This window comes from Octopus bimaculoides, chromosome 4 (assembly GCF_046866305.1).
Source record: "Octopus bimaculoides isolate indiv1 chromosome 4, ASM4686630v1, whole genome shotgun sequence".
Classification (NCBI taxonomy): domain Eukaryota; kingdom Metazoa; phylum Mollusca; class Cephalopoda; order Octopoda; family Octopodidae; genus Octopus; species Octopus bimaculoides.
The window spans coordinates 146,997,222-147,011,809 of record NC_142931.1 but is presented as its reverse complement, the minus strand read 5'-3'; the positions used below and the strand labels follow the sequence as shown (position 1 = coordinate 147,011,809).

The following is a 14,588-nucleotide window of genomic DNA, read 5'->3' as shown; positions in this document are numbered from 1 at the left end:
CTTGACAACCGATGCGGTTCGGCAAAAGAGACCGATAGAATAAGTATTAGGCTTACAAAGAATAAGTCCTGGGTTCGATTTGTTCGACTAAAGGCGATGCTCCAGCATAGCCGCAGTCAAATGACTGAAAACGAATAAGAGAATATTAAATATGTCAAATGCTTTGCTAAGGCGGCAAGCTGGTAGAATCGTTAGCACGCTGGAAAAAAACGCTGAGTGACATTTCGTCTGTCTTCTTGTTCAGAGTTCAAATTCCGCCAAGGTCAAATTTGCGTTTCATTCTTTCGGGGGCTGATAAAATAAGTACCAGTTAAACGCTGAGGTCACTGTAACTGACTTATTCTTTCCCCGAAATTGCTGGCTTTGTGCCGAAATTTGAAACAATATTTGAACTGTTTTGTTTGATGTAGATTTGTGTGTTACAGAGTAATGGTAATGTTTGTTTAACGTATTTTATTACATTTATTATTGCAGGGCAATTTCCATTGCATACAATCTACCGGAAGTGAAATCATACGGTTTCCTATTGAATCTGTCCAGAGAACAACTTGTTGGTATTTATAATGGAACATTTACTCATTGGAACGACACCACATTCCTACAAACCAACCCCGGTGTAATATTGCCAGGTGCCGAAATAATCGTCCTTGCTCGTCAAAGTAAATCAGGAACTACCAATATGTTCACAACAGCTCTGAGTGCCTTTGATGAAAACTGGAAACAACAATATGGCGCCTTTTCTGCCGGAACTGTAGACGGCGGTAACACACCAGTGAAATGGAATCCACGAGCTGTGAAATATTACGGGAAGAAAAATTCCGGAATGGCAGGAATAATAGCGTCTTTCGAATATTCAATTGGGTATGTCGTCGTCAACGAAGCGAAAAAATTCGACCTTTCACTTGCAAGAATAGAAAATAAGGCCGGCCATTTTATTTCCCCCGATGATGAAGCTTCTATACAAAAGGCTTTAGACACGTATTTTCGGAGTTCAGAGGAGCATTCGTTCACAGAAACACTTGTTGATATTCCAGCTGAAGGAATCTATCCAATTCTAGGGTTTACATATATGGTTATTCGTCTGAAATACACTGAAAGATGTGAAGTTGCTAAAGAGCTTCTTCGTTTCATCCAATGGTTTACAACTGATGACTATGCCAGAACAATTTGTACCAGAGAAAATATGGTACCAATAACGAATGAACTGAAAGCGAAAATTAAAAGAGAAATATTATTGCACATGGAATGCAATGGAGCCTCGTTGTGGAATATGGTGGCAGAAGATAAAAAGAGAGAGAATTACGTTGAAGAAAAATGGAAGACGCCTGTGGCGATTCTTATTCCTTTATTCTGCCTGATATTGTTAGCTTTATTCGGTTACATTATTTACCAAAAGCTGAAGCTCAGAAAAATGATCAACAATAATGAATGGAATATTGCTATCGAGAACATTTTGTTTTATTTCGAAGACAGAGGTTACACGAAGAAGTCAAAGATGACGTTTTTTAAATCTATAAGATCGTTCAAATCAATCAATGATATTCCCGACGGTGAAATGATTCTGTCCCAGATTTTACAATGGCCTGGTCGATGGAAAGGACAGCAAATTGGAATCAGACTTCTAAATGTGCCAGATTTTGCTCATATAGATCAGAAAACAAAACGGGAATTGATATGGATGCGAGAACATATTTTACATTCGAACGTTCTTCGGTTTTATGGCTTAACTGAAATCGATTATAACGACAGGTTTGCCGTTAATGAATATTGTTCGAAAGGAGTTCTTACCGAAATTCTTCAAGATGGAAAATACAATCTAACCACAGATTTTAAGTTTTCTTTATCTATCGATATTGTGAGTGGCATGAGTTACTTGCATGCAATGGGTTTAATTCACGGAAACCTACACTCGTCTTGTTGTCTGATAGACAGCAGATGGACGGTGAAAATAGCTGATTGGGAATACTGTCGTTTGTATTCTATCATCAATCCGCTGAAAAATCCGCTGGCATGGAAAAGACAAATTAATGGCATTCCAGAAGACAAAGATTTTATAGTCAGCGACTTCTGGGTGGCACCAGAAATATTAGCCTCAAATTTTTTGAAATTTCCAACAACTACGAGCGATGTGTATAGTTTCGCTATTATTCTTCAAGAGATATTTAGCCGAGATGAGCCATACATTGAATTGGCTGATAGTATGAGCATAGATGAAATCTTCAATGCGATTATTTTTAATAATCTTCGTCCTGAAACGAACGAAGATACACCCGTACAAGTCCGCCAGATTATGGAGATAGCTTGGTCTTCAATGGCCAATAGTCGGCCGACTTTCGACCAAATACTTAAAATGCTTAAACATGCAAATCCATTTCGTAAAAGCGTCTTAGACAGCATGATGGAAGCTATGGAAGAGTATACTGAACATTTAGAAACGCGAATCGAAGAAAGAACAAACGAGTTGAATTTAGCTAAAGAAAGAATGGAGCAACAGCTCAGTCGCTATATGCCAAAGTTCATCTTACCAAATCTCATATCGGATCAACCGTTTGTGGTGAACAATCATCTCGATAACTGTTTTCTGGGAGTAGAACTGCATGAGTTTAAACAATTCCTTGCTAAAAGACAAATGGATGACGTAGCTGCTGTTTTAAAGAGAATTCATTTTCTAATTGAAGATAAGACTTCTAAGAGAAATGTCTGTCAAATAGCATCGGAAACCTGCACGTGGATTTACCTAACTGGAATAGAAAATGAAAGCGACAAAACTACACGCGTTGTTACAATAGCTCACTTAGCATTAGACTGGTTAGGGATTTTTCAAAACAGTGACCCTCACCTACAAAACTTGGAGATCCGTGTTGCGATCCATATAGGCAATCTACACATTGGTATAGCAGAGTCTCCGAAAGCTGTTTATGTCTTCGGAACTGGTCTACTTGAAATGAAAGACTTGTTAAATTCGAGTAAACCTTCCAAAATTCGGATTTCTAAACAAGTTCAAGACATTCTTGCCGCAGATAAAACTTTCCTTATTGATGAAGATGCAACCGTAAGTTCAGCTATATATTCATATATGCATACACATATATACATATTTACATACATATATACATACACACACACACACACACACATACACACACACACACACACACACACACACACACACACACACACACACACATCAAGCGTTCAATCAAGCAGCCTAAATGTTGGTATGAGTATTGGCACTGCAAACACATTGTGGGCCACAGTTTTATTGAATACAGAAAGCTCTGAGGTGCAAATATGTATGTATGTATGTATGTATGTATGTATGTATGTTTAAACTTGGTTGAGGTGTCTTGGCTCCTTAGTTTCCAATAGTTTTCTTGTCTACTCTCCTGCACACTGATATTGCGTGATTGTCTTTCATGAGAGTTGTACTTGTTTGGTGTCTCTAGTTCATGGAGGTTTCGTTGCAAATACATGTGTGTATATATATATATATATATATATATATATATATATATATATATATATATATACACACACACACACACACATTCACACTACGCAAGCGCGCTTACACGCACTCAGACACATTTATCTCTTTGTCTGCGCATGTGCATATAGAAAGCGTATATGTTTTAGATTTTCTTTTTTTTTTTTTTTTTTGACTGGTACTAGTGTTCGGGAACGACTTCCTGAAAAAAGAATGTTTTTTTTCTTTAAAAAGAGGTCTTAATCATCTTTTGAGCAATCATAAATAAATTCATCCGAATATATATATTTCCGCTACAAAAACAAAAATCGATTCTCTTCAAATGAAGCCTCCTATGATGTATGCTTTGCACCGGCTAACAAATACTCCCTTACCACTCTCGCCGTGTCTGAAATGTTGTGAACCAATAACTGCTTCATTAGAAACCTGCAACCAACGACTTTATTGTTGACATATTGCACTAATAAAACAAATGAATCACTATTTTTTTTCCCTCGATGATCGATATAGAGCGGCGGAATACCGTTTATTCTTGGAGCCATAAACATTTGTGAAGGGTGGAGAACCAATGTTGTCGGACAAGTCATCATCTCAATTACTTGTTGCAAAAGTAATTAATCTCTTTCTTTCTCGATATTTATGTCCACGGTTTTCAGCCCAATTGATTGTTATATTCAATAACAAATGATGTTTAAAAACAACGATGAAACACTGTTTGTGATGTTAACATCGTGGTGTCTAAAATATGTCTTTTTATAAAACATAGACGTTTATAAAAACAATGCTTAAAACACAATTTTGCAATATTAAAAGAGGAGAGGGGGGAAGAACTTTCCCCTCAAAAGATACTAGTTTATGACAGGTAATACAGTAATACCTCGGTTTTCGAACAACTCTATACGCGAATAAATCGTGCTATATATATATATATTCTAGTGAAATACATTCACTGATTTCAAATTTAGAAATAATACATTTCTAAATCTCTCAGAGAGATTTATGCAGTAGTGATACGATGAAGTAGTTGTATGCTGTCAACTTAATGTGACAGTCCCCTGAAGGGAATAATACTACTGTTGGTTAGACCTAGGAAGCTGCACCGCTTCCTGTCGGCCTTGACACATTTCTTGTGTCCTTGTCAAGGCCGACAGGAAGCGGTGCAGCTTCCTAGGTCTAACCAACAGTAGTATTATTCCCTTCAGGGGACTGTCACATTAAGTTGACAGCATACAACTACTTATATATATATATATATATATATATATATATATATATATATATATATATATATATATATATATATATATATATATATATATATATATATATATCGATAGATAGATAGATAGATATATAGATAGATAGATAGATAAAACATGATTTATTCGTGATCAGAGAAATTCGTAAACCGAGGTACTACTGTATTAAATGAATATGAGAAAGAGAGAAGATAAAGTACGATTTATCTGTGATCAGAGTTCTTTGAAAAACCGAGGTTCTACTGTATTTTGAAAAGCTGTCATAAATATCTAAATTTAATTCGTGTCAAAATATTTTCGTCGTGACCTGTTCACCGACAAGACTTCGATGCAGCACGAAGTTTTGTCAGTGAACAGGTCGCGGTTTCGAAGCGACGAAAATCTTTTGATACCAATTAAATTTAAATGTTGAAGTGAATCTAACGGTTTTTTTTTTGTGTGTTCTTAAATGACTTCCACGCTGCAATTGGTTTTTATTTCAGCACACGACGTCAGATCAAGTCACTTGCAATCAAGAACATCTCCATAAATCTCATAAATATTCCTTACGATTGAGTTGAGATACAGATTTCCTTACGTACAAACATAACGTAACACGCAAAAAGTATACAGGATGTGAGGTGCATTAGGGAACAGTGAGGTATCAGTGTATTACTCTCTTCAAACCAATTTAATTAAAGGGATTTTATTATTTTCTATCACCCGAGGTGGATAAAATGTCAACACAGGAAATGAAAAGACATTGTTGCCTTTGTGTGGAGCCACGTGATTTAGTAGTTACCAACTTCCTAAATGTTGTAAAATGTTTTGTACTTTTGGATGGAATTGGAAACCTCTGACAGGAATGTTTCGATTCTATCAAAGAGAAAGACATTCTAAATATTCGCACATTGTAAGGACATTGTAATTCATACGACGGGTTCAAGACATTATTGTTGATGATACCGGAATATTAATGCAATCCATCACAAAAGGCTTTAGAGGTCAGGATGAATTAGAAGAACACGTGGCGCGCGAGAATATTCGTTGCAAGTTGTGTGTAGGGAGGAAAAGCCGATTCATGTTTGAAAAGACACAAGAAAACTCTTTAATCCTTGCCATGCGGTTACTTAATAAGGTTAAAATCTCACACAAACATGGCCTGTATTGGTTCTTTCCTGATGAGAAAAAATCCAACCAAGACCAAAAGTCTAACATGAGAAATGACAGATGGTTATGTGCAGATTTTTCTGCATATAACCATCATTATTTTTGCAATAAATGTAATGGTTTTAGGAGTGATGGGTAATTTTGATGCTGGATAAAGTGAGGTGTTGGAGACAGTTACTAAGGCCTGGATGGGTGGAAGCCCATATGTGCTTCAACGAGAATCAATACCTTTCCAACACGTTCATGTAATCCATCAACAGACGTTAAGCAATCTTTACGATCATGTAACTACGCCAAGAACATTAAGGGAAAAAGAAATTAATCGATACCTTCACAATACCATAGTTTCAGTGAATGCTACCATTGTCCAGGAGATGTCCGAAATTAATCAGGACCATTTAGTGCAGGCATGTCAACGAATCCGCCTCTACATTGATGCTGTCATCCAAACAAAAGACGGATTCATAGAATAATCTCAGAAGAAAGCTTATCGAGAGCATTCTTTTATTCTTTTATTCTTTTATTCTTTTGTTCTTTGACTTGTTTCAGTCATTTGGTTGCGACCATGCTGGAGTACCACCTTCAGTCAAACAAATCGACCGCAGGACTTATTCTTTGTAAGCCTAGTGCTTATTCTATCTGTTTCTTTTGCCGAACCGCTACGTTACGGGGGATGTAAACACACTAACGTCGGTTGTCAAGCGATATGCTTAAGTTCGGCGAGTAGTCTCGTCCGAGTTGAGGGCAGCGTGTGTGTGTTATATTTGTGAGCTGGCAGCTGCTGCCGCCGCAGCTCCGTCGGCCGGCACGAACGCTCGCAACGAGATCTACAGAGCGAACGCCTACCGACGGCGGCACCGGCCACAGAAGAGAGGCGACAAGGGCGGCGGCGACGGCGGCGGGTGGGCGGCCAGAAAGGAAGGAAGGAAAAGCGAGGATGCGTACGAAATAAACTTAGAAAATTCCTCTCTTATGGAATACTGGTGGAATATTTCCATCAAAATTGTCAAATGTAAACATAATATATATATGTATGTATGCCAGATATTGTTGTTTGAGACAAAGGGGTAAAGGTATGTGCCATCATAGAGGTCAGTTGCCCTCAGATATTAATATCTCTTTGAAAATCAAAGAAAAAAGGGATATCTATGGACAACTGCTTCGAAACCTCCAGTTTCTATGTCCAGATTATGAATTCATATTCAAACCAATAATAATTGGAGCACTAGAGAGGCGGATTCATTGACATGCTTGCACTAAATGGTCCTGATTAATTGGAGCAGCAGCTGCCAGCACTTTAGCAAATGCTTAAAGGAGAATCTGGATAAACTGGGATTTTCAGAAAGAGAAATTGACCGGCTGATCTGTACATTACAAGTCCAATCTGTGAGTGGAACAGTAAAAATATGCAAGACTTTTCTCAAGTTACAAATATGAATTTCTCTGTGTTCACTACATCCCAAAGATGGAGCTTTGTATCTTTATTGGAAACCGACTTCCACCTCAGTGGAAGATTTATAATAATTAAAAAATAGAAGTGACATACATATACATACATGCATACATACATACATACATACATACATACATATATATATATATATATATATATACCCACGCACGCACACACACACACACACACACACACACACACACACACACACACACACACACACACACACATAGGCGTTTATTAAAAACGCTTTTTCTTCGGAAAGAAGTTTTCTTTTGTAGGGACATGTTATCTAAGCGGGCACCATTTTAGCGCCATTATCCATTGATGACTCTGTATATTATTTGCACGTTTATGTACTAATGTTTTTGGTTGGTTTGCTTTACCGTTTTAGTACTTTTCGCTTCCGAAAGTCCAGTTGTCTCTATGGAGACTTCATTCTTTTCGATATTGGAGAAATAATTAATAGTTTAAAGAAAACTAGAAATATACATAGAATTATCGTTTTTTTAATCAAAGTGCAGTCAGTTTATAAGTTCGCACATTTTTTCGCCAACGTTACGTTTCGGCCAATTGTTATTGTCCATATTTGCACCTTTAAAATGCATTATGAAGTTATACATAAAACAATGGCCTCTTCTGGGTATATTGGCTGCTATTTTTTTTTTTTTTTTTGCTTCTCTCGAATGGAGAATTTATTCCGGCTAAATGGTAAGCTTTTAGTTCTTTTATTTAACTGTGTGTTGAATGTTGTTTTAAAAATAGTACAAAATTGACTTTTTGACCCTACTGGTCAAGGGAAAAATCTGTTGCCTAGAGACTAGGTCATGTTACTATTCCACACTTACTGGTTTATTTGATGAACGCTTTAATCGTTGTTTTCACCAGGGCAGTCAAGGTCTTCATTTTTTGTTACTCAATATATTTTATTACTGCTATTTCTACTGTATCCCCCTACTCACCTCCGACTTTAAGTTTTTCTCGTATAAATGTTATTGATTATAATATTAATTAATATATTTTTATAGAGATTATTAATCTGGCTATATATATCTCACTGTTGTACTATAATTATATTTTGTAATACTTCCTTTGACGTTCGACTGTTGGTATCATATTTTATCATGTTGGTAACGCATTGTCGCTGTAATATTTATTATTCGATTGTATTGGATAATTCAAAATAAAGTTTAAAAAAACATTAATAGTATATATAAAAAAAAACATTAAAAATATATTAAAAAACCAAGCAAATAATATAAATGAATATTACGTCAAAATTGAAGGAGATTAGCTGCTGTTTCTAACCAATGTATAGGCTTTGTTATTGGCTCATAGAAACGATCCACTGCTTTTTATCTTATTTTATTCTGTGTTTGGCCTAGATTCAGTGATTCAATTGCAATCATTCTCGGACACCAGCTTCAAAGAATTTAGTCTATGACTGCGGTCCCATCACCTTCCCACTCGTCCAGTGCTGCACTGATATACAGAGCAGACTGTGACGTAAGAGGAAATGAATCTGCACAAGATTTCTGTTCGAATGCACTGGTTTTTCATCCTACAGTTAAATAAAGCAATACAAGCATACAAATGCATACACGTATGCGTGTGTATACATATGTGTGTGTATGTGTATATATATATATATATATATATATATATATATATATATATATATATATATATATATATATAAATATATGTATATATATATATATAAATATATGTATATATATATATATAAATATATGTATATATATATATATAAATATATGTATATATATATATATATATATATATATATATATATATATATATATATATATATATATGTATATATATATATATATAAATATATGTATATATATATATATATATATATATATATATATATATATATATATATATATATATATATATACCGGAGTAAGCACATGAAATGTGCAACAAGGTGGAAAAAAGAGTACTCAAATACCAGAGGTAGAGTAATATGCTTTATTTAAAAGCAGCAGAAATATAACAAAAAAAAAGCGTTACTCTGAGTTTCACGTTCCCGTTCATCGGACAGTTTTGTTATATATATATAATGTTATATATATATAATGTGTGTGTGTGTGTGCATGAGGGGAAGTCAAAAGTTATCCACACTTTCGTCATAACATATCTTTATTATTGTCACACTGCCTTCTGCGCATGTTCCTCTTTGATGCACATTGTTAGTGGAGCGGCCATGATTGCATTGTAAAACCAGAAGGAAAAATGGCGCGATCAAGCTCAAACATCGATCACGTGACCATAGATGCAGTGTGACAACAATAATGGCGAAAATGCGGATAATTTTTGACTTCCTCTCGTATATATACATCGTGTCTTCAATCTGTGGAGAAATGGCTAAAATTTCTCCTGTTTTTAATTCTACCATTTGTTACATATTTATATAATATCATACCTTGATACTGTGTGGACTATGATCCCCGTTGACAGGCAGCTGGTATTTATAGAGTGTTAAACACTTTCGGTATGCAAATTAGGGACCCCTTCATAGAGGAACCGATGTATTTGTTGAGTATATAAATAGTTTGGCTACTTGTTTCTCTGGAGATTGTCAAAGCGATGTGGACGCCCCTGATGAGAACTCAATAAGGTTCGAAAATCGGTTAAGGTGGAACATTTTTTTTCTTTCAGTCTGCAGAGAAATGGCTAAAAATTTGCCCTGTTTATAATTATACTATATGTTACGTGTATATATATTTTTATATGTATATGTATATTAATATATACATACATGTGTATGTGTGTGTGAGAGGGAGCTGGCAGAACCATTAGCAAGCCGGGCGGCATGCACAGTTGCATTTCTTCCATCTTTGCGTCCTGAGATGAAATTCCGCCGATGGCGACTTCGCCATCGACACCTTTCGTGGTCGTTGAACAAGAACCCCTTAAACACTGGAGTCAACGTAGTCGACTTAGACTTTGCACCGAAATTGCTGGTTTTGTACCAAAATTTGATCTATCTATCTATCTATCTATCTATATATATATATATATATATATATATATATATATATATATATATATATATATATTCCACCTTGTTGGTGACCGTCTTGGAGTAAGTTCTGGAGGCGAAACACAGTTTTACGCAGTGAAGTTGTGTTGTAATGATCTTCTTACGCAGACTATAGTGTTGTTTTTCAACGTCTAGCTAGCCTGGTTGAGGCTTATGTCGTTACGTTTATGAATCAGTGTTGTAAGACTCCTGCTGTGAAATCGTGTGTTGAAATAAATATCGTTCTATTTCGGGATGGTCTAACATTCGATTACGTTTTTCCAGTTGGTTTCGTTCCCTATATATTCTCTTCTCAGTGTTATGCGTAACCGTTCTTTTTAGTCTTTCAGCCTGTCCCCTTGTTAGTAATAGATTTTCCACCTTGTTAGTGACTGTATGTATGTATTTGTGTGTCTGTGCTTATCCCCGCACTATCGCATGACAACCGATGTTAGTGTGTTTACGTCCTCGTAAACTAGCTGTTCGGCAAAAGAATCCGATAGAATAAGTACGAAGCTTACAAAGAATGTCCTGGCGTTGATTTCTTCGACTGAAGGTGATGCTCCAGTATGGCCGGAGTCAAATGACTGAAACAAGAAAAAGAATAAAAGAATATATATATAGGCTTCGGTGCAGTTGCCATCTAACAAATTTCCCTCTGAAGGTCTTGGTCAACTCGAGATTATAGTATAGTGCTGTACGGTTGAATCGAACTCGTAACTGTTAGGTCGCAGTAACTACTTTATCCAGGCCGTCACATCCGCGACCACGGTATGTAAGTTCAGCTTTAATATCCCCATCATTTCAAAGCCTTTCCATCGATTACGTTTGATGAATCTACGATTAATAAATACATTTAATCCGTCTACATCGATTGCGAGTTGTACAAATGTTACTAATTGAATATCGTGAATAAGAATTAATCGGCGCAGTTTCCTCAGAACCATTTGTTGTTGTTGATGTCGTTGCTGTATAATATACACACATCCACATGTGCGCACACATAGATAGATAGATAGATAGATAGATAGATAGATAGATAGATAGATAGATGGATAGATAGATAGATAGATAGATAGATAGATAGATAGATAGATAGATAGATAGATGGATAGATAGATAGATAGATAGATAGATAGATAGATAGATAGATAGATAGATGAACGCGTGCACACACACACACACACACACACACACACACACGCACACACACACACACACACACACACATGTGATGTGAGCTGGCAGAATCGTTAGCACATCGGACAAAATGCTTTGCTACATTTTTTGTGGTTCCTTACGTTCTGCTTTCAAATTACACCCGGGTCAACTCTGCCTTTCCGTGTAGTACCATAAAGTCAGGAATATCTCAGAAGACATGGCGATGGTGGGACGGTGAGCGGGTAATCAGAAACGATAAAGCACTGGAAAAATATTCCGGATAATGGCTCTTCAGTATTTTATGGAAAAACTTTAGTCAAAGTGAAATGGTGCCATACGTAGATATCTTGTTCATAGTATAAGGATCGTAAGATAAATCATGGATATTCTTTTCCCATATATCCATTTTTCACTCACCAAGAGAAATTTGAAACCAATATTTTGGCTTTCTTCGTTGATGTGTAAATATATTACGGTTACGATGGGTAGATTATCAAAGGAGAATTCAAGTGCAGCTGGACGTATGAAGCAGAAAGTGGTAACCGTCAAAGGAGGATTCAAGAGTGGCTGGACGTGTGAAGCAGAAAGTGGTATCTGCGGTTTAGTTGTTCTAGCTAGCTGCGTATGATATATGGCTGTACCGATGAGAATTGCTTAAGTAGTACACAAATTTTACTTGCGATGCTACCCTGTCACCTCTTGTGTTACCTGTGTTGTCTTACTGTCGGGATTTATTGTATGTATTGAAAAGGAGTATTTGGAAAAGTTCAACGTAACGTTGGGAGCTTTTAGCCTGGTGGCACAGTTATGTGGGGGACAGTTTGTATTTTTCTATTAAATGAAAGTATTTTGTGTTGGTGAAATTCTTTGAAATTCTTGCATGTTGATGTGTTTTGTTTTGATTGAGAGTTGGTTATGGTACTTACGTACAGGGTGCAAGATTATTTTATGAAGTTTCCCAAATGACTCGGTCTGTCTCGTTTCATCGATAAGTAATTGGGAATCTAAAGTGGGGTGTCTTGTGTAGGACAGGTAACGAATAAACACCTTAAAAGTTCCTTATTTGCATTATTTACATTATATACATTTGACGGATATTTGTCCTCATCTTGTTTGTTGTTTCGCCTGACACACCCTCCAGCCATCATCAAGTGTCTTGGGGAAATTTCGAAGCTTGGTCCTCATTCCTAAGGTATTTTTCAATGGTGTTGTTATTATTATTATTATTATTATTATTATTATTATTATTATTATTATTATTACTCAGGTCAGTGCCTGGAATCGAACTCGCCATATGCCTGGTTAAGAGCGCGGGCTACTAACCCCAAGATTTCAGGTTCGATTCCAGGTAGTGACCTGAATAATAATAATAATAATAATAATAATAATAATAATAATAATAATAATAATAATAATAACATTGAAAAATACCTTAGGAATGAGAACCCAGGTTCAAAATTTCTCTAAGACACCTGATGGAGTCTGGAGGGTATATCAGCCGAAACATTGAGTTAACAACAAACAAGATGAGGTCAACTATCCGTCAAAGGTAAATAATGTAAATAATATACATAATGTGCATAATTCCTTATCTCTTAAATATTAAACTGTACCTTAAAAGTTATTGCAGCAAAGTTGTATTGAAATATAGACAAATGTTAAAAGATACCTTGTTTTTATTTTACTAATAAATTAATCAATTTATACATTTTCAGTCATCAAATACATGTTACTGGCTTACTTCGAGAACGAAATCAACTGAAAAGGCAGAAGAAGGAAACGTCAGTCCTGTTGTAACGGAAAATTGTAAAACACCCGTGAAAGATACCAAAGAAAATCAAGTGGAAAGAAAGGAAGAGATTCCTTTGAAAAATTCCCCTTTACACAAAGATTCCCAACTAGCCTTACCTCTAGAACATAATTCCATCACTGCACCGCCTATACAATTAAATTTACCACAGATCAGAAAAACTTCCCCGTTAAACAAAACCAGCAACAAAATATTCCCCCTCGAACAATAATCATTTCCATCAAACAAAACATATCGTTTCTTTGAATAATTAAAGTACAGCAAGATGGTATATCGTTTCATAAACATTCATATTACATAAACATAATACATTAGATTCGTTAGCTGTAATAATTCTATGAGTCTGTCAGAAGAGGAAGGGCAGCTGCGGCACTCATGCACTGTGAAGTTTTTCTCTGAAGTTTTTCAGTACATCGGTGAATGGTTGGAGAAAAAGGAAAGGTTATCCTTGAACTGAAGTCCTGGTCCACTTTGTTGAATGCAGGACTCCGTTAAAGGTACCGGGAGTGCCAACTGGTGGTGGGAAACCAGACGACGTTTAAGTCTATTGCTCAATAATCAAATATCCGAAAAATAAACCAGTAAAATTCTTTTTGTTTTTAATATAAAAATCAACGATATTGTTTTGTTTTTTTTTAATGTTTTTTTTTTTAGTAAATAGTCATAATTTATCTCAATTGTATTATAAGATTAATCAAGGACCACATAATTTGTGTGATTAATACTCCAGAACCTTCTGATAGAAGGACCTTGCTAAAAAAGTTTACGATTTAAAGAAAGACTTTACTCAACCCTGAATTTGCATTCCAATAATGTTATAAATTCACATTATTTGGCGCAGATATGGCTGTGTGGTTAAGAAGATCAATGCAACCGCGTGGTTTCAAGTTCAGTCCCACTGCACGGCAACTCGAGCAAGTGTCTTCCACTATCGCATTGTGACCAGCGATGTCTAACAACAGACGATAATCTGGTTCATCACGTGATACATACATGGTGAGCTGGCAGAATGGTTAGCACGCCGAACAAAATGCTGAGTGGCATTTCGTCAGGCTTTGTGTTCGAATTCCGCTGAGGTTGACTTTGCTCTTCTTCTTTTGGGAAGTCGATAAAACAAGCATCACCCGAGCACGGGGGTGGGGCATGTAATCGATTCACCCCCACCTCCTCCTCCAAAACTGCTCGTCTCGTATCGAACTTTGAAACTTATGTCTCTC

At 36.1% G+C, this 14,588-nt stretch overlaps 1 protein-coding gene across 1 annotated transcript in view; it reads left to right on the top strand.

The window, feature by feature from the left end:
- Nucleotides 1-13,986, top strand: part of LOC106878765 (retinal guanylyl cyclase 2) — a 37,482-nt gene extending 23,496 nt beyond the window's left edge. Inside the window, exons 3-4 of the mRNA XM_014928090.3 lie at nt 475-3,052; nt 13,277-13,986. Coding sequence (XP_014783576.1) covers nt 475-3,052; nt 13,277-13,582 — 2,884 coding nt within the window. The 3' untranslated portion in view covers nt 13,583-13,986. The remainder of the gene's footprint in view (nt 1-474; nt 3,053-13,276) is intronic.
- The last annotated feature ends 602 nt before the right edge of the window (nt 13,987-14,588 follow it).